This window comes from Lutra lutra, chromosome 2 (assembly GCF_902655055.1).
Source record: "Lutra lutra chromosome 2, mLutLut1.2, whole genome shotgun sequence".
Taxonomy (NCBI): domain Eukaryota; kingdom Metazoa; phylum Chordata; class Mammalia; order Carnivora; family Mustelidae; genus Lutra; species Lutra lutra.
Genome location: NC_062279.1, coordinates 29,076,356 through 29,102,285, shown reverse-complemented (window position 1 = coordinate 29,102,285; position 25,930 = coordinate 29,076,356). Strand labels below are relative to the sequence as shown.

Genomic DNA, 25,930 nt, shown 5'->3' with positions numbered 1-25,930 from the left:
GCTGATATCGACTGAGGGTGGGGATATAAATTTGGGAGTTGTCAACATATAGATGGTATTCAAAGCGTATGTTAGACGAAATGACTAGGGGCTTAAGTGCAGACTGGAAAGAGAATAGGTCAAAAGACTTCAGTTTCAGGCACCCTAATGTCAAAAGTGCAGAGATGAGAGAAACAAGCAGAGGAATCGCAGAAGGAAATGACAGGAAGAAAGGAGGAGAACCAAGATAAGGTGCTATCCTGGTGAAGGGAACAGAGATATTAATCTTGCTGGGTTTGGGGGAGGCTTAACCGAGATGAAAGCATTGAACAGGGTCAGTCCCGTAACTCGTGTTCAATTCAGTCTAGTTTGATTCAGTATATACCTGTTAATTGGTACACTCAAGTTTTCTGTGTTGGTTTGTTTTATTTAGTTTTATTTAGTCTGCTCTAACCACATCTTTATGAGAAGAGCTACAGAAAAAAAAAAAAAACTCTCAATTTTTCTACCTATAAGCATAATTAACATGCAATGGAAATGAACTAGATAATTTACCAAAAGAATAACAAACAATCTTTAATGCTTTTTCTTAGTTTACTTGTACTACTGTTAAATCTTGAGCTCAGAGGAAATGATAGCTTCACTACTAACAGGAAAACCTAAACATAAATCAACCTTGTTTATTCATTCAAAATTAATACAGTAGGGGCGCCTGGGTGGCTCAGTGGGTTAAGCCGCTGCCTTTGGCTCGGGTCATGATCTCAGAGTCCTGGGATCGAGCCCCGCATCGGGCTCTCTGCTCAGCAGGGAGCCTGCTTCCTCCTCTCTCTCTGCCTGCCTCTCTGCCTACTTGTGATCTCTCTGTCAAATAAATAAATAAAATCTTTAAAAAAAAAAAAATTAATACAGTAGACTAGAGAACCCAGAAACAGATTCACCCACATATACCAAAGTGATTTTTAACAAAGTGTCAAAAGCAATTCAACAGAATTGCTTGGAGTAACTGGACATCTATAGGCCAAAAAAAAAAAATAAAGAGCCTCAATATAAACCTCACACCTTAAACAAAATTTAATTCAAAATGAATCCTGGACTTAAGTGTAAAACATAAAACTATTAAAATTTTGGGGAAAATCATAAAAGAAAATCTTCAGGACCTAGAGTTAGGTGAAGAACACAACAAAAGTTAAAAGTGATAAACTGGATTTCATAAAATATTAAAAATCTCTGCCATGCGAAAGACACCGTAAAGACAATGAAAAGGCAGCTACAAATTGAAAGAAAATATATATAAACCACATATCTGACTAAAGATTCATAGTTACAATAAAACACTTTCAATAGTTTAAAAAAAATTCCCATTAGATCAGGCATTTCACAAAAGAGGTAATTAGTACATGAAAAGATGTCATCATTAGCCATTAGAGAAATGCAAAGTAAAAACAAAAGGACAGGGGCACCTGAGTAGCTCAGTCTGTTAAACGTATGTTTTCATCTCAGGGTCCTGAGATCCAGCCGCACGTTGGGCTCCCTGCTCAGTGGGGAGCCTGCTTCTCCCTCTCTTCCCCACTTGTGCTCTCTCTTACTATCTGTCTCTGTCTCTCTCAAATAAGTAAATAAAATCTTAAAAAAAAAAAAAAAGCAGGATATAGGCACTTGTGTGGTTCAGTCGGTGGAGCACCCAACTCTTGGTTTTGGCTCAGGTGTCGGGCTCCGCACTCAACAGAGTCTGCTTGAGATTCTTTCCCCCCCCCTTCCCCTCTCCTCTTCCCTTTGCTCATGCTCTCTCTTGAATAAATAAATAAAACCTTAAACACACACACAAAAAACAGGATAACACTCCACACTTAATCAAAATGGCTAACATAAAAATTACTGGTAACATCAAATGTTGGCAAGGATGAAGAGAAACGGAGTCATTCAGACATTGCTGGCAGGAATGTAAAATGGTATATAGCCACTCTGGAAAACAGTTTAGCAGTTCCTTAAAAAATTAAACATGCACTAACTATAGCACCAGCAACTGTATTCCTGGGCATCTACCCTAGAGAAATTAAAACTTACGGTCACGTTGTCTCACCAACTGAAGGACCTTTGGGTTGTACACAAATATCACAGCAGCACTGTTCATAATAGCCCCAAAGTAGAAACAACACAAAAGTTCCTCAACAGGTAAATGGTTGAACAAGCTGTGGTATAATACAATACTAGGCAGCAATACAAAGCAACAAACTTGACTTATACTCCGACTTGGATGGATCTCAAGGGAATTATGCTGAGTGAAAAAAAAAGCCAATTCCAAAAAGTGACATACTGTATGATTCCATTTATACAATATTCTCAAAATAAAATTATAAAGATGGAGATCAGTGGTCACTAAAAGTTAGGGTGAAGGGTGGAAGGAGAGGTGGGTGTGTCTGGAAAAGGACAGATCCAGGAGCCTGGTGCTCATGGAGCAATTCTGTACCTTGAATGCAATGGTAGTTGCACAAATCTACATATGGGATAAAACTATAGATAACACAAACACACGTACTTATAAAACCAGGAAAATAAGGGTAATCTGTGAAAGGGCGCCTGAATGGCCCAGTCAGTTAAGCATCTGGCTCTCGATTTCGGCTCAGGCCGTGATCTCAGGGTTGAGGGATCAAGCCCCTCGTAGGGCTCCATGCTCAGCGGGGAATCTGTTTGGGATTCTTTCCTTCTCCCATCCCCCCACTCATGACCCCTCTCTCAAATAAATAAATAAACCTTTAATTTAAAAAAAAAAAAGAACTATAAAGACCATACCAATGTCATATTCCTAGTTTTGATATTGTACATTGGGGAAACTAAAAGGTACACAGAGTCTCTCTTTCCTTTTTTTTTTATTAACTGCCTGTGACTCCATAGTTTTTCAAAAAATAAAATGGTTGCCATTATTGTGAATTTTCAAGGTGCTCATATAAAACATGCCATTCATGTAGAATACTCATGTAGAAATCTGCTATTCTTTATGATTAGGGAAGAAAGTAGAATTCTGGTACTAAAAACTTTACTAAAACCTCTCCAGAATAGTTCATTTCTCATGTTTTCAATATGATGTAAGAAGAGGTAACCATACTTTCACAGCATCTGAGAGTAAAAGGACACACACATAAGAGCTCAACTGAGAAGGCATGGGATCTAAACATGGTTCTAAAGTCGAGTCTGTGTTCTACAGGTGAAATTTGGTCCACAGACGGTTTTGTTACTGCCCACAAGCCAACAGTTTTTACATTTTTAAAAGGTGGTGAGAAAAAACAAAGAAAAATGTGACAGAGACCATACGTGGCCTATAAAGCCTAAAATATTTATTACCTGGTTCTTTCGTAAAAGTTTTCCAACCCCTGCTTTATAGTATTCCTCAATAAATTACATGCCAACCTTAGAAGAAAGCCAAAATTAGAGTTTTTAAAAAACTCTAAAACTTTAAAAAAATCCTTCCCCTGCTTTCACGACCTGTTTGCCCTTTCATAGAGAAGTCTTCAGCCTTCTGGCAACTCCCCAATCCTGGACTCTCCTTTGATAAGAACATCATTTCAAGACGTTGCACTTGCAAGCTTACCGATGGGAGTATTGCCTTTAGGGAGCCCAAAGTCCGGAACGAAATTCTAAAGTCATGTCCCCATTCAGAAATACAGTGAGCCTCATCCACAGCAATAAGGGTGATACCTACAAAAGTGAAAAACATAAAAATGGGGGAAATAAAGTTCAAAAAGAAGTCATAAATTCATCTAAATCAGTATCACCTCCACTTAGAATATATAAATTCTACAGAAAGGAGAAAAAATAACTCCAATCAAAGTATATGCTTCATATAAAAATATAAGCATAAATGACATCAGGTAACACCAAAATAAGCATCATGAGAACAGAGGATGGGAGATATAAAGGCGTATGGATAAAGGATATGGATAAAAGGAAACATTCATATATTATATATTCATATATCATATATTATTCAAACAACATTATTTATTAGGTTTCAGCTTTCATCATTATTCCTCAAAGAAATGAATTACTTACTACTACTATACCCTCAAAACTATCACTCATGAACCATTTGCAATGACAATGCCTTAAAAAAGAAGAGCGGTTTTCTTTTTCCTCTTTGGTAATACTTTCAATTTTATCTCATCAATTAGTTACCAAAAGAGATTAAAGAGCACATTCCTACTGAGACGAGGTGCATCATCACTGTCCATGACCGATCACATATCAGACCGCAGAGAGTTCCTCTGGAATGCCAGTATTGGAAGACAGGATGATAGCTGCATTTTCTAATGTAAAATGGTAAGAACTAAAACTCGGTATGTACAAGTAGGTAAGAAGGAACAGAACTCATTCTTTCTTCCCCTATCAACGCCCCCACTCTGCCCCCATACCACACACGCACACTGAAACAGAATCAATAGTGTATAGTAATGCATTTCAGAAAAGGGCTTTATTGTAAAACCGTCCATTAAAATGTCCAAAGTAATGACAGTAGCACTTTTGCCCTGTATTATCAAATTAATACTTGAGACAAAAATAAATAATTTTTCCATTAATGGAGATGATCATTACTTGATAATTGAATATTAATGATTTTCTGCCATTGGGGGGGTGATGACAAATATGTCCTCTAGAGTCAGACAACCTGGCTCCACCACCAACATTGTATTACCTTAAGCAAGTTACTTAAGCTTCCAAGTGTCAGTTTCCCACAAATAAAAGGTAAATATAGTAATACCTAACATTTTTTAGTCACTCTGAAGATTGTTAGGTATCAAATACACATAAAATACTAAGATAGGACCTGGCAAAAAAGGCAGCTCAATAAAAACAAAACAAAACACCGAACAATTATTATTAGAGTCATTAAATGCCTACTATGATCAAAACACTTCTCCAGGGGCGCCTGGGTGGCTCAGTGGGTTAAAAGCCTCTGCCTTCAGCTCAGGTCATGATCCCAGGGTCCTGGGATCGAGCCCCGCATCGGGCTGTCTGCTTGACAGGGATCCTGCTTCTTCCTTTCTCTCTGCCTGCCTCTCTGCCTACTTGTGATCTCTGTCTGTCAAATAAATAAATAAAATCTTTAAAAAAATAAATAAATAAATAAATAAATAAAACACCTCTCCATAGGAAAACATTAATAAGATGTACTCTATAACCTTGAGAAGCTCCGAATTCCACAAGAGGAGACCAACAAGCAAACAAACAATTATAATTCACTGAGATTACAAAATACAATAGAGATGAAAGAGAAAGCAAAAAAAAAAATAAATAAATAAACCTACTAAATATGAATACAGGCTGATTAGCATCAAAATTCTCTGGCTGCTGCTGCATAGCTGGGAAAAATTCAATGTTACCACTAATTTTGGCTTTAGAAACTAAATGACCCAAATTTTAAATTAGGTTAAAACAAACATGATGCCTTTTCTTTTATTTTAAAACCCTGCTTAAAATTATAGGTTTAACTACCTACCTCTTAATGAAGCTAAACTTTGTCCCTTAGCATCAGTTTATGGAGCTTTTGCTAACTTTTACTTTAAATTCGCAAGTCCAAGTGTCTGCCCAAGTCCTAGGCATATTTCATTTTGGCATATCTGCCACTCAAGCCTTATTTCTAAAGTCAAAAGACAATTATAAGTGTCTTTGCTTTTAAGGAGTCTCCATATAAAATTATGTTTGCTGCTTCTGTTATATACTCATACTACTTAAATAATGTAACATAAAAAGCATAAATCTGATTAGCTAAATGTCAGACTACCATACAAATATAATTCTGAGTAGATTCATTTTTGCAAGCATTTTATAATTTCCTACAAACAAAAGCCGAAGAAAAAAATATTTCAAAAAGAATTTATCCCTTTTTGTTCAACATTGAGAGTCAACCCCCCAAAAAAAGGATGTTCATCCATCTTATGCAGAGTATTCCTCTCTAATGATGGCAGTTCATAATTTAATCCATTACAAAAAATAAAAATAGAGAATTAGAACTAGCTGTCAAAGGATCTAAGTAAATACTTAAGCTAACAACTAATTAACCCCACCCCAGAAACAAAGCAAGTATTAAAATGGAACAAAACATATCCAGCTTACCATGGACACAAATCCTAACTTTTGATATAAAGCCATAAAATACATATATCTAGGGTATTTAGGCCTAATCCAAAGTGAAATATCATTACGAACTTCATACAATCTTATAAGACACACACCAAATTTGTCTTCCATTAAAGACAAAAATATAATATGCCAATAAGAGATAAGAAATTGATAACACATCACTGATAATGTATTTAATCAAATGTTAACTTCTGCTCTGATTCTTTTGTTCGTATTTAATATATACCAAAAAGAAACAATTTGTTTTCATTTTACTGTTACAAAAATTATTAAATGCATTCCTAGAGTTATATGCTACTAAGCAACAATTAAATGAGGTGTTGCCATATTGAAAATTAACCTATCCAGAATATTGTAATATATAACTATACAATGAGATCATATAATATTAGGAAACTAAAACTGGTTGGTTCAACTGAATGTTTCAAATAACAGTACCTATGACTGCAATTTGTGGGTAGCTTATTCTAGCCATCAAGAAGGAAAAAAAAGACAAAAATTTTTGAAGTACAAAAAGGGAACCAGCTATGGATTAATTCTGTATTCACATTTTCTAGGAAATAAGCTGACTTACTATCTAACTTTTTAAAACCATACTCAATAGTGGGAAATAATCAAAGGTAGTATGTTTTCCAACCCTAACTACACATCAGAATCACTCATGAAAAACTATAGGTGCCAGGGGACCAACCCAGGCATGTTGAATCAGAATTTTCAAAGTTGGAGGACACTATATTTTTCTAAAGTTGTTAAAATGATTATCACGAACAAAGGTGGAAAACCACTACTGTGATTTAATTTAGATTCAGAATACAAAAAAAAGAAATTATCATTTTACAGAATCTAAGATTCAACATTTATTCAATAAAACATGTAAATCCCTGCTATATGCCAGGTACTGCATTAGGGTATTTTTTTCCCCAAAAAGTTTATAGTCCAGTGAAAGAAAAGAGATATATAAATACACAATTTATAATACAGGAACCTGATTTCTACAGCAGAAGGACTATTAGGTACTAGGGGATAAGACTGGAAAGACATCAAGTTGGAAAGTCAGAGACTTCCTGGAGGAAATACTGTCTGAAATCAACTTTAAAAGAAGTGAAATCCAATATGCAACCACATATTTAACTTTAAAGGATAACTCAACTAAATCAGTACTTATAAAAAGATCCTATGGCACCACTTACCAATATTAGCCTGAAGTTGCTGGAGTAGGCTCAAGTTACCTGAACAGAATTCTGGAGTTAGGTATACAATGCGGTATTTGCCTCTGTAAAAATAAGCAAACAAAAAAGAAACAGGAAAGGAAATATGCTATACTAAAGGAAACAATCATCCAGTGAACTACAACTTAAAACCGTAACACCTGACAAACTTTTAAATGATACATTACACCATTTAAAACTAAAAAAATGTTATATGCATGTATATATTCACACATATTAGTCCTCTGACTCTACTTCAACAAAGCAAAATGAAAAGTGGCTCTCAGGGGGTACTTGGCATTAAGGTGACATTAGAAGCCATGTTCTAATTTCCAGCAGTCTAGCCCCAAAACTATAGTGTTTAACAATCAAGCCTATGGTAAGCCTTTTATGTGCTGGCAAACCACCCACATACCACCCTCCTTCTTGGAGAACTACAACCCATCACCCTCCCACTGACTCCCTCCCCATGATTAAGCCCATAGCACCCATGTTTCTCCTGTGGATTTTGTTCTCTTGCCTAAATACATCTTCTTGGGACAGGGTTAGCAACTTTATCGATGTCAAATCAATTAGTCTCTGTCCTAGATTTTGAGGGTCTGACCAAGAAACAACTAATCAGTCCCTGCCAATGGCAAGACCTGTAATATTTGAAATAAGTTGTTGCAGAGTGGTCTTCTCTATCTTGTGACTAGAAAAGTGGAAAATGCTCATTTCCTCAGAAGAATAAGGAAGACACACAGAGGCTATAAATAAAAGAAAGCCTTATTGTATTCTTGATACCCAATTCCAAGTCTCTTCCTAAGGGGTGGATAACTTGTGTTCACCGTGATCCATGAGACATTCCTATATCCTTAATACAAAATTCAGTATTTGTTTAAGCTAACTTGATTTTTTTCTGTTCTGGGCAGACAGAATCCTAAGACAATGTTTGTAATAAAGGTTAGTAGGGCATTAAAAATATATAGTCTCCTTTTCATTCTACCAAGTGAAAACATAAAGTAAAATAGAATGAAAATCAATTTCCCTTATAAAAAGACTCTAAAATATTTCATCTACTGCATGCTAGGCATGGCGCTTTCATTAGGAATTAGGAACAAAATAGATATGCTTTTAATTTCATGAAATTATTCAATATTCTAATTCACATTAGAAAACAGTATAAATAACAAACTCTGATGTCAAACTGCCCAAGGTTTGAGTCTCAATTCGGCTTCTTATAAGCTAAGTGATCTTAGCTAAGTACTTAACTTTAGTGTGCCTCAGTTTCTTCAGTGTAATATAGTAATAATGATTATAAGGACAGGGGCACCTGGGTGGCTCAGAGGGTTAAAGCCTCTGCCTCCATATGATGTAATGTATTCACCAATAAAAAAAAAGGAATGGGGCTCCTGGGTGGCTCAGTGGGTTAAGCCTCTGCCTTCGGCTCAGGTCATGATCTCAGGGTCCTGGGATCGAGCCCCGCATCGGGCTCTCTGCTCAGCAGGGAGCCTGCTTCCTCCCCTCTCTCTCTGCCTGCCTCTCTGCCTACTTGTGATCTTTCTCTCTGTCAAATAAATAAATAAAATCTTTAAAAAAAAAAAAAGGAATGAACTACTGATACATGTAACAAGATGGATGAATCTCAAAGTAATTATGCTGTGTGATCTACAGCAGACAAAATAAGAGCACATATTATAGGACTAATTCTGTTTATGTACAATTTTAGGAAATGTAAGCTAATCTAGAGGGACAGAAAACAGATTCATAGTTACCTGATGAGTGGAGTAAAGAAGGTAGGAAAAAGAGAGGGGGATGGATTACAAAAGGTATGAGTATACTTTGAGGATGACAGATATATGTTCATCATCTGGACTGCAGTGATGCTTTTGTGGGTGTTTATATGCCAAACTCACCAAATTAGATATATTAAGTATGTAAAAATTATTGTATGTCAATTATACCTCAATAAAAGTAATTTAAGATGTTTAAAGAGAAAGAAAACATACATTCAAAAAAATTTATAGGAATGTTCATAGCAGCTTTATCAGTAATAATAGCCCTAAACTACAAACAGCTTAGGCATCTACTGATAAGGAAATGAAAAAACAAACTATGGTATTTTCATACAATGACATAGCACTCTGATATATTTTTTAAAAACCACGGACACATACAACATGAAGTATTCTCAAAACATTTTGCTGAATGAAAGAAGTCTTACAGATAAGTTCATATTGTATGACTCCATTTATATGAAATTCTAAAACAGGCAAAAATATGGTAAAAAAAAAGACAGTAGTCTGCCTTAAAATGGAGAAAGAAGGACAGACTGGGAAGGGACATGTATAAGCTTTCTGGAGCAAGAGTAATACTCTATACCTTGATAGGGGTTTGGGTGATATATTTGTATGAATTTATCAAAACAATAAATACATGTATATATGTGTGTTTACTAATAAAATACATACGTGTTAATCTATATAAATACACACAAATTTTTGTATGAGTTCAAAATTTCATTCTTATTAGGAATTAAGCCATTTAGAACTGGTGGGACAAGAGATCTAGAATCCAGTCCCTGCTCAGCCATTAACTCATCGAATGACTTTAAGCAAATTATTTTCTCTGGGCCTCAATTTGTTCCTCTGTAAAAGGAGATACCTACTCTCCTAATTCTTGTTCAAAACCAAAATTTTAAAACAATATGACAACAATGCTAATGTTACAGTCCAAGAACTAAAAATAATAGATTTAAGTTTAAAAGATTTTTAAATTGAACAATTCTATAAATGTACTAGAAAAACAAAGTACATTTTTAAATCATGAACATTTTGTCCACAAATTAAATAAAAATTTTTATATAAATTTTTAAATAAATTATATATTTTTATATACAATTTTGCATAAAATTCTCACATACATCAGAAACCATATAAATTACTCACGATTTAATATCTTCTAGAACATTTTTTGACTGTGCTGATCCCAGAAAACAAGCTGGAATGTTGGACATTCTATAAGAAGAAAAACAAGTATTCTTGGAGCCATGTACATACTACATAGATCAACTTCATTCTTAAGGACTAAGGAAATACAGTCCTCTTCTCTATAATCCTCACTGTTTTTGTAACTCACTAATTTGATAAACAAATTCCTCCAAAGGCAGTATTAGAAAGCAGGTTGTTGGGGCACCTGGGTGGCTCACTTGGTTAAGCGTCTGCCTTTGGCTCAGGTTATGATCCCAGGTTCCTGGGATCCAGCCCCACTTCGGGCTCCCTGCTCAGTGGGGAGCCTGCTTCTCCCTCTCCCTCTGCTCCTCCCCTGCTTATGCTCTCTCTCTCTCTCTCTCTCTGTCAAATAAATAAAATCTTTAAAAAAAAAAAAAAAAAGGAAAAAGAAAGCAGGTTGTCAGGGCAGGTTTTTCAGAAAAATTGCAAGGTCACATTAAAGAGGTTTAAAATTTTTCTGTAACTAAAAATTATACTTCCATGTATATACTTCATACCAAGCTAAAGAGCAAGGGTAACCAAAAGAGAAAAGAATTTTGAGATATGGATGTAAACTGGCTTAGAGTTTGTGGTTACAAAAATTTTTATTGAGACCATCTGGTAGCCTTGGATTATAAAGAACTCAAGTAAAAAGATAAGTTCTTCCACCAAAGAGTCATTTATCACTAAAAAAGACAGAGCAACATTCACAGAAATGTGTTACTGGGAACTAGATTTTAACATACATGATAGGTCACATGTTTCCCTCATGGAAGAAAAAAAGGGTGATAATGTAGCAATGAAAACATTACTAGGGCACCTGGCTGGCTGAGTGGATAGAGCCTGCAACTCTTCATCTTGGGGTTGTAAGCTCAAGCCCCACATCGGGTGAGCGATGACGTAAAAATGGAAGGAAGGAAGGGAGGGAGGGAGGAAGAAAACATTACTTACTTAAGCTGGAGGACTTGGTCTTCCATCAAAGAAATAAGAGGAGAGATGACAAGGCCAATCCTGCCTGAATACACAGCGGGGTACTGGAAGCACAAACTCTTTCCATATCCTGGAAATAAAAATAATGCACTGATAGATATAAAAATAAAGCCTTGGTACTTTGATTTCTTCCTACAATGTACTTGTGTGAGATGAACGGTCCTTACTAACATGCTATCCTCTTAAGAGCTAATTTCTGCATAAATTTGAGCATCTAATCTCAAGATCACTCTCTTCTGTACTTTATACCATTTGCATTTGTATTTATATTTTGAGAGTGTAATAAAAGATCACACATTTAAAAACCTTTAAGTTTTATATTTTAGAGGACTAAGTTATTATTGCTTATGTACAACTTACCAGTTGCCATCACAACAACATTATCTCTCCTTTCTTCCAAAACAGAATGAATCACCTTCCACTGAACCCTGGAGGGTAAAAAGCAAAAAGGCTATTTTGTTTTACTAACAAGAAACCCAAGGACAAGTGGAAAACGTTTAATTTTTTCACTACCTCTAACAGAATTTCTTTTTCTTTTTTTTTTAAGACTTTATTTATTTATTTGACAGATAGAGATCACAGTAGGCAGAGAGGCAGGCAGAGAGAGAGAGAGAGGAGGAAGCAGGCTCCCTGATGAGCAGAGAGCCCGATGCGGGGCTCGATCCCAGCACCCCGAGACCATGACCTAGAGCCGAAGGCAGAGGCCCAACCCACTGAGCCACCCAGGTGCCCCAGAATTTCTTTTTCTTAAAGACTGTATGTATTTATTTTACTTTTTGTTAAGATTTTTTATTTATTTATTTGACAGACAGAGATCACAAGTAGGCAGAGAGGCAGGCAGAGAGAAAGGGGGAATCAGGCTCCCCGCTGAGCAGAGAGCCTGATGCGGGGCTCGATCCCAGGACACTGGGACCACGACCCGAGCTGAAGACAGAGGCTTCAACCCACTGAGCCACCCAGGAGCCCCTATTTATTTTATTTTAGATTGTATTTATTTGTTTTATTTTAGAGAGAGCATGCACATGTGCAAGTAGAGAGAGAGGGAAAGAATCTCAAGCACACTCCATGCTGAGCACGGCCATCAGGGGGCTCAAGCTCACCACTTGAGGAGATCACACTGGAGCCAAAACCAAGAGTCATAAGCTTAACAGAAAGTCCCACCCAGGCACCCTTCTAATAGAATTTCTTTTACATTTTTGAGCTTCAATATATAGACATAAATTTATTGATTAATATAAAAGAGGGACAACTGGGTGGCTCAGTCAGTTAAGCATCTAACTCTTGATTTTGACTCAGGTCATGATTTCAGGGTTGTGAAATGGAGCCCCATATTGGGCTCTATGCTGGGCATGGAACCTGTTTAACATTCTCTCTCTCCCTCTCCCTCTGCCCCTCCGGACACTTGCATGCGCAAGAAAGTGCACGCACCCTCTCTCTCTTGCATGTGTGTGCACATGCTTTCTCTCTCTCATTAATTAATTAATTATTTAATTAATTAAAGAAATGCTCCAGAGGCCAGGATTGCCTGAGAAGGGACATGAGGGAACTTTCTGGAGTTACTGTAATGTTCCATATTTGACTAAAGGGTTAGGCTACATGGGTGCATGCATGTCCTTTAATATGTGCAAATGCACATTTAAGGTTTGACCATTTTCCTGCATGTAAATTTTACATCAAAAGAATAAATCATAAATATTTAACTATAGTTAATGATTTATACACTGAAGTACTTAGGGAGATAAATAATGATGTCCTGTCTACCCTAAGATGCGTTTTTTTAAATTAGGTAGATTAAGGAATGGATAGAGAAGTGATAGATGGATATTATGATAAAGCAAGTATACTAAAATGTTGAATATACAGGTATTCATAGTAAAAAAAAATTCTTTCAGCTTTCCTGTACCTTTGAAAATTTTTTAAATAAAATGTTGAGGGAAAAATCAATAGGAAAGGTGATCTTCTGATGTGCTGATAATGACCTATTTTTTCCTTATGTGAGTCCTGGTTACACAGGGTGCTTGTAAAAATTCATTGATCTGTACATTTATGTGCACTTTTCTGTATGTAGAACATAGTTTAATTAAAAAAAATTTATGATCAAAGAAGAAGAAAGAAATGTTTCCATGGGTTAAATTTTAAATTTGCAGAATAGGAAAAAATGCAGTCTAGGTTTTTACATTCTTATTAGTTTTATTCAAAATTACTTGTTCCTCATTTCATTTTTATTCACCTTATTTTAATACTTATAAATGTGCCCCTTTAGACATAAATACATTTGAATATATTAAAACTGATAAGATTATCACTATTCTTCAAACTGTTATCTCATGAATTTCTATTATATCAGCATGCTTTGGACAGTAAGTTGTATGAAATAGACAACACAGATACTTAATGAAAAACAAGTCAACATTAAATTAATTTATTAATGTGTTTAAACTAGTATCTATACAGAACTCTCTATGGTAAAGAAAATCACTTTCCTCTCATAAATACAATTTGTAGATACAAATTTTAAATAAGTATTATTTTAAAATAACTTTATAGTTATTTTAGTCACGGAAATGCAGTGTAGAATGTATAAACTACAGTGAAGTTTTGTTATTACTATTAAACAGATGGATTATTTGCCATTTTTCCTTTGTGAAGAAAACTGTAAATATGCAATTTAATTAACTGAGATTATACTCACGGCTTAAAACTGGAATGGCCAAAATAGATCTTGAGGAAATTAATTTGGCTTGCATTAGGTCCTGGTAATGAATGGTCTTAAAATAAAATGAAATAGTCATTTATGTTATAAGTGATAGGGAATGAAAGTTTTATTTCATCGACTTCTTTTAAAGAATACAGTGATAAGTACCAGACATCACTGTTTCCTGTCTTTTAAATCCAACTAATTCAGTCCTCTGGATACCAGTCATGATTTTAGTTACTTTGATTATTACCTAATAACGGATTAGAACTTTGTGCTTCTACTACAAAATGGTTCACACTTTGCCAACACTGTAAGAGAACAATGTTTTAGAATTTGCTAGTCTGCTATAGCGCTAAAACCTAACATTTAAACCCAACTATGGCAAGCGACATACCAATGCAAATTTCACAATACAACCAACTTTAAATTAATAGTAATCAGAAATTACATTACTATCACAAAGAAAGCCACAGATAAAATTAAATCTTCATTTTAGTTAGCTATCCACCAAATCCTTGACCATAATTCTAAAGGCATAGAACAATGGAGTTACATTGATTTTATTCAACTAATTTTTATTTTCTACGCAGGTTGAACAGTTCATGAGTGGCCAAGGCAGAGCAAAGCAATGAATCAAGACCACTCATCTATAAACAAATGAAAATTCATTATTAGATTTTTTAGCTTTTAACAATTCTAAATAGAGAACTAAATTGATTTGGAGATGTTATGCCTTCATTTCTTTCATTTCTTCATTAATACAAGAAAACAAAGAGAGTAACATTTTCTTTAACATTTTTATGTACTTTCCACCTACAATATGTATTTTAATTTTCCCACGCTGTAACATTGATGAATATAGCTCTTGAGGAGTGTTCTACTTTATGAGAAGACCCCATGGTTTGCCATAACAAATACTGTCACTTACACTTAAATAATAAGAAAGGTTCATTTCATGGATTCCTAACTATAGTTGGCATACACAGTAGGAAAATCAGTCCATTTTGCTGCCTGACATTGTGCCACTTGTTTGAAGGAATAAGTTCCTAAAGAACAAACACCATGTATCTATGCCTTTAACAATAGTGTTTACTTTAAGTCATTAATGATTCTTAATAATGATTTTCTATTATTTTGACAAAACACAAAATTCAGGATGAAAAGTTTCACGTCACCAAATGCACCAAACACCACAATGCTTCTATCCCTCTACTTTCATAAATGGTAAGATTTTTGCTTTATAAAGACCAAACACCAAAGCAGCTAATGACAAGGTTTTAGGACCTCATTAATTACACGCCATAAAATCCTTGCCTCCAAAATGTTTAAAAACTGGATGCTAAATTAGAGTCAGCAGTAGGTAGGAGAGGTGAGTCGTTTCAAACATGTTCCAGCGCTTACCTGCACCCTCCTCTTCTTCTTCTTCAATAGCTTCAATCTCATCTTCGTCATCTTCAAAAGGAACATCCGGATCTCTTTCCATGTCTCTGCATTTTGAATGAACTGGATCTGCCGTGCCAGTATTTAGGTTTTCTAAAGACTGAAAGTTTAAAAGCAATCTTAAAAGCAAAACCATTGACAGTGTTGCATCTTTTTCACCCAACACAAAAGAAGTATTATTAACAGAACCTACAATTTTGTTCAAAGCTGGCAGATGTGCAACCAATACCACAAAAGAACATGTGTGCTCTAGTTTAAATATGTGTTCAAGAATGGTTTCTAAGGCATAAGGCCAAAGATGGAATACTTCCAGCATAAACAGGGTTCGTTAATAGCATATCATAAACTGCCTGTGGGGCAAGTTATCAAAATTTTGAATAAAATTTGAATTTTTTTCCTTTATCATACTTCAGTGTTTTCAATTGCCAAGAGGTAAATGTGAGTTTTACTGATATTTTTGTAACGAGTTTCTCCTATCATGTGTCAGCATAAGATTTAAACAGTAAGCAAACAATAAATGTGTTTCTGTGAATTATGTGAATATGTTTATGTGAATTATGAAAACAATAAAAGATGCAAATTTTAAGAATGGAATATTACAAATGTGAATAAAGTTGCTCTTTATTTTGGCTTGACAATATTGGATTTTCTCCCCTAAATGAAGATTATCTGTTTAAAGAACATTAGGATATTACAAAATTGTTTCGTCTTCACAGTTTTTTACTGAAAAGAGACAGAAGGATTATTAAACCACAGTTCTCATTTTCTCTTTTTATTAAACCTTCCATTTAATAAACTTGACTTTCATGGTTTTCTAAAAAGTGTATTCATTTCAGGCCTGGAAAAGAAAAAGAGTGATTCTGTTTCTGATTTTTTATTCAAGTCAACAAATATACTTAGAAAAGCATTTTGAAAATAAAGTTCTCTCATATGGGCATCCAGATTGCCTTCTAAGAGGTTCAATATTAAATTTAAGTTTGTGGAAGTCTGCAAGTGTCCTGTACATGTGCTACTTGAACAGCACTCCCCAGAGAAATGGCTAATCAATTATGGAATATGATTTAGTATTTATGTCCTATTATTACTACTAGCTAATATTTATTAAACACTTAAGAAATGCCAGGCTCTGAACAAGCTCTTCACAAATAACACCTTAAATAATAATAGCTATTAACTGAGTATCGAAAAGACTAAGAAACTTGCCCAAAGTCACAGAGCAAATAAATGGAGAAGCTGGGATTTAAACCCACATCTAAATTCAGACTCATATTCCTAATCACTACTTAGTGACTCCTAATCACTATATTCCTAATCATATTAGGACTATGATTCCTAATCACTACTTACTACTCCAGTTCATAACGAAGAATAAGGAACCTAATCTCATTTTGTTAAAGAAAGAACAAAAATTTCACATCAATCTAAAGATGAGGAATAAAAAGCATGAATAACAATGAACTTCTGTGTTTTTCTTCATTTTCAATTAATCTGAAATTTAAGATTTTCTTATTGTCCATCTCTGGTTCATCCCTGGTTCATTCCTGACAAAGAAACTGGAGGTTGGGTGTAGTGGTAGAAAATTTGTAATTACAAAATAATATTTTCAACTTTGATAATAAATTAGTGGAAAATGAAATAATTTAAAACATTAGAAAATGATATATAATATATCCATAGTAACTAAAGCCAAAAGAAGTAAAGAAGAATATTGAATGTATACCAACAGAACTCCCAAATAAAAGGGGATACACATGGATGGGAAGAGAAAGAAACCTATTTCAACAGAGGAGGGCAAAATCACTACCAACATTCTAGGAAGAGATTAAAAGAAGTGACCTGACAAGAATATGTTTTATAATATGTAAGAATTAGTATACTGCTACTAAAACATTATTCATAGGCCATATAAAGATGTAAACAAATATGAAACGGAAAATAAAATCTAATGGTTATATAAATGATAGTAATCTCATTGTGGAGGGACATTTAGAACTAGGTAATATTTTACATAATTGTCCTTTTTGAAAGAACTAGAAGTAAATTTTCATAATTTCAAACATACCTTAATCATCTCCATTTCTAAATCTTCATCACTTTCAATTACATAAGATAGATCCTCTTCTTTATCCTTAGAAGATAAATGTTTAAAAAACTATTTTGAACATTAATTTTCCAATATAATTGACCTCATACCCTGTTTTCTACAAAATAAAGTTCCTATACACTAGATATCTGTAGACAACTTCCTCTTCTTGCCTAATAGATAAATTTATAATACCTATTTACGTGGTTATATGAGGCATAGATAGGAAGAAAGGGTAGTAAGGAAGAAGAAAAAGAAGGAGAATAAACAGAAACAAAGAATCAAAGAAAAAGAGAAAGAAAGAAATGTAACTGGAAAGATAAACAAGAGAGACAGACTTGATATAAAGCCCACAATCTAAGACAGAATACAAGTGATAAGTTCAACAATAGTTAAACAATATCAAACTGTGTCCCAACTTGAGTACAAGAACCTCTTTACTGTGTTGAAAATTTCTATTCTATTTTAAGACGGTTGGTTCTTTTATATCCACTAACGTTAAAAAGATCACAAAGGGCTCCTATGACTGTAACAATACCTTTAAATAAATCATTATTTTACAAACGGCTTCTACAAGTACTTGAAAAATAGTGTCAGATAAGTTATTTATACAGCGGTTGTCAATGTTGGGATATGAGAAAACTTTATACTAATTTGGGAATCCCCAGGAAGCAAGTGTCCAACAGCATGGGACCCCTGAATAAAAGAAATGTAGAAGGACCCCAAAAGTCTAATATTTAAGTTGAAAGTAGGAAAAGGAAGCATAGTCATAATTAATCTGCAAAAACCAGTCTTAAAAAAGGATTTTATTTTTATTTATTTATTTATTTATTTGAGGGGCTGGGAAGGGCAGAGGGAGAAAGAATCTTAAGCAGGCTCCTTGCCCCAATGAGGGGCCTGATCTCACAACATTGAGATCATGACCTGAGCCGAAATCAAGAGTCAGACACTTAACAGACTGAGCAACCCAAGTGCCCCTTAAAAAAGGATGTTAAGGGGCGTCTTGGTGGCTCAGTGGGTTAAAGCCTCTGCTGAGCCCCGGTTTCGGGTTCTGTGCTCAGCAGGGAGCCTGATTCCCTTCCTCTCTCTCTCTCTCTCTCTCTCTCTCTCTCTCTTTCTCTCTGCCTACTTGTGATCTCTGTCAAATAAATAAATAAAATCTTTAAAAAAATAAAAAAGGATGTTAAAATAAGCTTTATAAAAAGAGAAAAAAATTCTTTTACTTTTAAAATAGGATCTTTAATAAGTAAAGAAAAAAACTGCTAATTATCACACAATAAAAATGGCAAGAATTGGAATAAAAGATGACAGATCATGAAATCCTGATCATAATTCTATATTATGATACGAAAAATACTGTCTTAAAATGTATACCTAATAAGAAATTTTCAAAAAGCTAAAGCGTGATGCAAACATTAGCAAATGATATTTCCTAAAAGGGGAATCTGTTTTAAAAGTGGTTGGTATGAGAATAGTCTGAAAATCATTTTTTTAAAAAATGCATTTATATATTGGTAGACATGATTTCTAATATAGTTACCAAACAGAGAATTTCTCAACTACTGAGACTTTTGACTGACATTAGAAAACTGAAGAGGGAAATAGCCCTATTAAATGACTTTCAAATTTAATTTTAAAAACTATAAACTTAGTTATTACAAAATAAAATGTATAAAATTCTACCAAATACAGGCATCATAGGTAATTTCCTAAACTAATGAAAAACAAGTGAGATAAAAAAATACAGCTACATGATGTCTCATTTTATGATTTGTATTTACAATAAAAAAAACATACAGATTTCTTCTCTAATACAACTTAAGTATTTCAAAAAACATCCTTAACTTAGCCAGGAGAAAAACAACCTCACAAATTAAACTACTCAGAACATATTAGAAATCTAAACATGAAGTTGACAGATAATATAAAATGTTTCACAACAATCTATTAAGAAAAAAACGTAGGTCACTGACTCTCCAGATAACAGTAAAAGTTAGTGTCGAGTAAAAACACTAGTTTATTAGAAACCCTCTCACAATAAGTAAGCAAAGAAAATCTTGTATAGGGAAAGATAACTACTCCCAAAAATCAAGTTTGGAAGAGTTAACACTAGTAGGAATAGGGGAAATCCAAAAAAGCCAAGGTATCTATTACATAAAAATAAGGAGAAATACTAAAATACAACAAATGTGTACTGGCATTTTAAATCCTTCCATTACAAAACCATTAAGTTGTGCTTATTATACTAAGTCAAAAACAGCAAACTATAACTCACAAGCCAAATTCAGCCCACTTTTTGTTTTTGTTAATAAAGTTTCATCAAGGGGCGCCTAGTTGGCTCAGTGGGTTAAAGCCTCTGCCTTCAGCTCAGTCATGATCTCAGGGTCCTGGGATTGAGCCCCATATCAGGCTCTCTGCTCAGCGGGGAGCCTGCTTCCTCCTCTCTCTGCCTGCTTCTCTGCCTACTTGTGATCTCTCTTTCTGTGAAATAAATAAATAAAATCTTAAAAAAAATAAAGTTTCATCAAAATACAAACAAGCTCATTTGTTTGCACTTGTCTATAGTTGCTTTCACACTAAATTTTTAAACAGAATTGAACAGTAACACCAGAAAACATGTAATTGATCTGCGTAGTCTAAATGTTTACTATCTGCCCTTCCACAGAAAAAAATCAGCCAACCCCTACTAATGAATAAAAATTGTTTTCTATTTTTTTAGTACCTCAGGAGATTTGCAAGTCACATCATTATGAAATTTTTCCTGAGCCTGCTGTTCCAAAATTTGGAGGTCACATTCTGTAATATCTAATGACGTCAAACAAATTCTTTCTGTGTTTTCTTTCAACTTATTGCCTTCTTCTAATCCAGCTTCAAGCCCATCTTCTTGTTTCACTTCATTTCGAAGTACATTTCCTTCATCATGTATAATTAAATTATCAAGTGTTGTGTCCCATAGATCATCTTCAACTTCAGTAAAAATTTTCTGTTTTCTAATTTGTTTATGTTGTACTCTGTCAGCAGCTGGATCTTCCAATGGTAATAACTGAACAGTCTCGGCAGAATCAAGTATCATCTTCCTCAATGAATACAGATTTTCTGAAATATCACGTAATAATATAGAAATCCTAAAAAAATTAAGAAAGGGTAATTCAACTTTAACTTCAATAACTACCAGCACAGTTGTAATGCTTTTTTGTAAGTACAAGCTTTCTAAATTGACCTTCATTTAAAGGACACACTGGATTACAGTTATTCTTCATTCCCTAATAACCAAAATATGCTTACAGCTGTTAGCTACTCCCTAGTACAGCAAGGTACTTCTGCATTCAACTTATATACTTACTAAGCATATATGCTTATAAGCTTGTTGACTTGTATGCTTCCTAATTGTCAGTAGTGTTTGGTCCCATACTAATTCTTTATACCAGATATACTTTTTATGGTAATTAATTTAATTAAATATGTCAAATCAATGACACATGACCATAAAAAAAATTTACACTGAACATGTTAAAAGACACAGCAATTTCCTTTTTTAAATTTTATTTTATTTTATTTATTTATTTGACAGAGAGAGAGAGATCACAAGTAGGCAGAGAGGCAGGCAGAGAGAGGGGGAAGCAGGCTCCCCACCGAGCAGAGAGCCCGATGCAGGGCTTGATCCCAGGACCCTGAGATCATGACCCGAGCCGAAGGCAGAGGCTTAACCCACTGAGCCACCCAGGCGCCCCAGCAATTTCCTTTTTTAAAAAAAGTTCTGGGGGTACCTAGGTGGCTCAGTGGTTTAAGCCTCTGCCTTCGGCTCGGGTCATGATCTCAGGGTCCTGGGATCAAGCCCTGCATCGGGCTCTCTGCTCGGTGGGGAGCCTGCTTCCCCCTCTCTCTGCCTGCTTCTCTGCCTACTTGTGATCTCTCTCTCTCTGTCAAATAAATAAATAAAATCTTAAAAAAAAAAAGTTCTGTCTGATTAACTATAGTCAAAACAACTATAAGAGGAGAAAAAAATCTTAAACACTCCTAAGACTATGCCATCAGATTCTTTCAAGTGTCTTGTTTCCACTCCATTTTAAAGAACCTAAAACTAGAAATTGCAGATGATACATAATGAGTGTGCTTTAAACAAGAACCACTCTGCAGAATTCCAAAGAGTAATCCTATATTTAATGAAGAAACCATGATGAATATCAAAACATTGGGAAACAAATAAACACTAATATATCAAGTTAGGAGAAAATTTTTATGATCCCACGTTTTAACTAAATGACTCAATTTGCCAATCAATTACTAGTTCCAACTGTAACATATAAGGGTGTTTATGTTATAATTCGAAAATGATGCTGCTGTGCATGTTCAATAATCACAAAACCCGACACATATTCTTTGGAACAGAAAATAAAATGAACAAAAAACTTCCCATCAGTAAAAACTGTAAAAGGTAAGAAAATATGGAAAAGTTGTATATCGATAAATACGAATTTCTTAACTCCTTAGTTATAGTTGCTAATATAACATTTTAACTAAGTGACTTTATTTATTTTTAAGATTCACTTATTTATTTATTTGAGAAAGAGAGCATGAGCAAGAGAGACAAGCAGGAGCAGGGGGAAGGGCAAAGGAAGAGGGAGAAGCAGACTCCCAGCTGAGCAGGGCGCCTGATGCAGGGCTGGATCCCAGGACCCTGAAATCATGACCTAGGCCAAAAGGAGATGCTTATCTGACTGAGCTACCCAGGCACCCCTAACTAAGTGACTTTAAACAGCTATTTAGAACAAACCTGGTTAACTGCACAGGAAAACAACTGCTAGAGTGTAAAATAAGGCATACTATCTGCAGGTTATAGGGTTTATTAAAGCAATTTTAATTACTTCATAAAAGTATAAGTTCGAGGGAGAAGAGGGAATAAAAGAAAAGAGACATTTTTCCTATTTAATTAATACTTTTGATTAGCTTTTCTAATTCTTCTGTATTGAAAACAATACTTAATAAAATCCAATATGACTTTTAAAGTTTTATATTGACGATTCAAATAAAAATTTGATCATTTATGGGAATAGACTATCAAAAATGTTGAGTTGTTTCATGATTTTTTCCATGCTAAAAATAGCACCAAAGTTGGGCTCAAGCTTAAAGTGACAAGTCTACATCAATATAAATTAAATTCAAAATCTAAAAACTCACTAATTCTAACATTCTAAAATTTTCAAATCTTATAAAGAATAGTCAGTATTATATACAGTTATTCAAATATAAGAACTTACATAAATACTTTAGTAGGAACAGATATGTGATACTATTTAATCGTTACATGCATGGGAATGTTGTAATACATAAATATAGCGACAGTGACATACAAATTGATAAAGACTGTAAGGGCGTATTTAGTCTGTGCTAACATCAGAGAATGGCTTGTCCCATATAAGATAACTATTTACTCCAACAAATATCAAACGATGTCTTCAGTAAGACATAATATACATTTCCTTCTTTCCTAGGATTGTTATTATGCATATTAGTAGCCTACAGAAAGCCTCAACACGCAACAGAATGTTAAGTACATGACAGCAATACAACAGATGTGTAATGAATTTAAATCAGTGAGTAAGTAGTACTGTACAATCCAATAGCTTCCAGGGCCACTGAAGCATAAAGCTGTTCCCTTCTGTAACAAAACTCAAACTACTCTATTTTAAAGTTCTCAGTTTGCCTACTCCTTCACAGATTGCCAGCTGTAACTTCCAGCTATGGTCATGTGCATAATATTCCTTATCAATACCTTGTTTTCATTTTAACTGGATAGCTAAGCTTGTCAAACTGTATCTATAAATGAGAAGAAAATAAGCTCTGAATGTCCCTTCATGCACTCCACTAGAAATACAGTTAAATATGAGTTTGAATTCATGATTATGACATGTATTTTAGCATGCAGAGGTCTTTTTTGTTCCTCTCTGGTTCTGAGGTGTAATTTGGTAAGTTAGACATTACTGTAGACTTCTTACAAAGAACCTGAAATAAGAAATTTAACTAGTTCTTAATTGACACAAAGTTGACAAGATCTTTCTTTACTAAAATGAATCCAGTATTTCCCATTCTCAAGTTTTAAAAAAACCTATTTTAGCTTTGTTATTACAAAGCAAAGCATTAAGCAGATATAACTTATATTCAATAGATAGTTTAAGTGCTAGAACAAATTCTGAAAGACATGTAAACATCACGTAAACAGTGATTATTTTTCTTTCATAGAGGAAAAATGTGAAATTGAATACAAAATGGCTTAATTGTTACCCATCCCCATTTGACAGTTAGGTCTTTCAGAATTCTCAGTTACATTAAAACTACTAAAACAAAGTGCTAGGACGAAAAGGGACTTTGAAAAAGAGCTAAATCTCTGTATCATATTTTGAAATATCAGAATCAAAATTTATCACAAATCTCATCTAAAAAAATAACACTAACATTGCATTTTGTCAGAATCAGAATTCTATTTCAACTAACCGCTTGACATTCTACAAAGTATTTTTGCCTCAATATATAACTACATTGTAATCATTCACTGTTCAAGAGCATTCCTGGTATTGGAAAAAGTCATTCAGCAATTACGGCTAGGGAAAGTCCTGGTTCCAGAAAGAGTTAGCTACAAGGCACTGATAATCCAATGTCTATTAATCCAAGTATCTTAAATTATGTAGGGCTTTAGACATAAAATGGCATTTAAAATCTGAATTCCCCTTGTTCTAACAGCCTAGTGATTATATAAAATTCCTATTTAATAATCAGATAAAAACATGAAAAAGGAAGCTATTCAATATAAAATTTATTTGTATGTATATATTTTAGGTGACCAAACTATGAATATAATTAAATGAGAGATGCCTGTAAACAAAAGAAAAAGACAACTTTGAATCTAAAGTACTTTCCTTTCTGTGGACATCTGAATTTTATTTTGCCTTGTTTCATGAAACATCCTACAAAGCAGATAGAAAAGCCTTAAACTTCTTGATGGGCAATTTAACACACTGGAAAGATATTTCTCAAATTTATAGATCAGGCTGTGGGCATGTGTTGAAGCAAATTTCTATCTGTCAACGCACATGAGGCTGACAGCAGACTTGTCCACACAGACCTGGCAGGCCAGAAAGGACTGGCATAACATATTCTACATGCTAAATGGGAAGAATATGCAGCCAAGAATACTTCATCCAGCAAGGCTGTCATTCAGAATAGAAGGAGAGATAAAGAGTTTCCAGGACAAACAAAAACTAAAGGAATTTGTGAACACTAAACCAGCCCTGCAAGAAAAATTAAAGGGGATCGTTTGAGCAGAGAGAGAGCCCAAAAGTAACAAAGACCGAAAGGTACAGAGACAATATATAGGAACAACAACTTTACAAGTAATACAATGGCACTAAATTTATATCCTTTGAGGCACCTGGGTGGCTCAGTCAGTTAAGCAGCTGCCATAGGTTCAGGTCATAATCCCAGGGTCCTGGGATAGAGCCCCATATCGAGCTCCCTGCTCAGTGGAGAGCCTGTTTCTCCCTCTCCCTCTGCCTTCCACTCTCTACTTGTGCTCTCTCTATCAAATAAATAAATAAAATCTTCTTTTAAAAAATTAATTAACTAAATAAATTTATATCTTTTGATAATTATTCTGAATGTAAATGGACTAAATGCTCCTATCAAAAGATATGGGGTATCAGAATGGATTAAAAAAAATAAGTTCCATCAATATGCTGCCTATAAGAAACTCATTTTAGACCCCAAAACACCACTAGATTGAAAATGAGGGGGCACAGAAAAAAAAAAGGAAGTAAGGGGGTGGAGAACCATTTATCATACTAATGGAAATCAAAAGAAAGTTGGAAGGCCATTCTTATATCACAAAAACTAGATTTTGAACTAAAGACTGTAATAAGAGATGAAGAAGGGCACGACATCACAATAAAGGGGTCCATTCAACAAGAAGATCTAATAATTGTAAATATTTATGCCCCTAACTTGGGAGCATCCAATTATATAAACCAATTAACAAAATTAAAGAAATTCATTGATAATTATACAATAATAGTAGGGAACATTAATAATCTACTCACAGCAAAGGACAAATCATCAAAGCAAAAGATCAACAAGGAAATAAGAGCTTTCAATGACACACTGGATGAGATGGACTTAACAGATATATATAGTGCATTTCATCCTAAAGCACCAAAACACACATTCTTTTCCACTGTACATTGAACATTCTCCAGAAGAGATCACATCCTGGGTCACAAATCAGATTTCAACCAGTACAAAAACACTGAGATCGTATCATGCATATTTTTAGACCACAAGCTATGAAACTTGAAGTCAGCTACAAAAAGAAATCTGGAAGGACCACAAATACATGGAGGTTAAAGAACCAATCTTTGCTGGTTGACCTAGCAAATTA

The 25,930-nt window shown here is 34.4% G+C and overlaps 1 protein-coding gene across 6 annotated transcripts in view; it reads right to left on the bottom strand.

The window, feature by feature from the left end:
* The window catches only part of WRN (WRN RecQ like helicase), a 142,982-nt gene that overhangs the window by 68,875 nt on the left and 48,177 nt on the right, over positions 1-25,930 (bottom strand). For 5 of the 6 annotated variants that reach the window (XM_047716851.1, XM_047716844.1, XM_047716837.1 and 2 more), the window contains 9 exons: positions 20,225-20,627; positions 17,482-17,562; positions 15,381-15,519; positions 13,974-14,049; positions 11,642-11,709; positions 11,243-11,351; positions 10,250-10,318; positions 7,305-7,387; positions 3,566-3,672 (listed from right to left, as the gene is read on the bottom strand). In XM_047716851.1, the coding sequence (XP_047572807.1) occupies positions 3,566-3,672; positions 7,305-7,387; positions 10,250-10,318; positions 11,243-11,351; positions 11,642-11,709; positions 13,974-14,049; positions 15,381-15,519; positions 17,482-17,562; positions 20,225-20,627 (1,135 nt within the window). The remainder of the gene's footprint in view (positions 1-3,565; positions 3,673-7,304; positions 7,388-10,249; positions 10,319-11,242; positions 11,352-11,641; positions 11,710-13,973; positions 14,050-15,380; positions 15,520-17,481; positions 17,563-20,224; positions 20,628-25,930) is intronic. The other variant, XM_047716870.1, reaches the window with a different exon arrangement.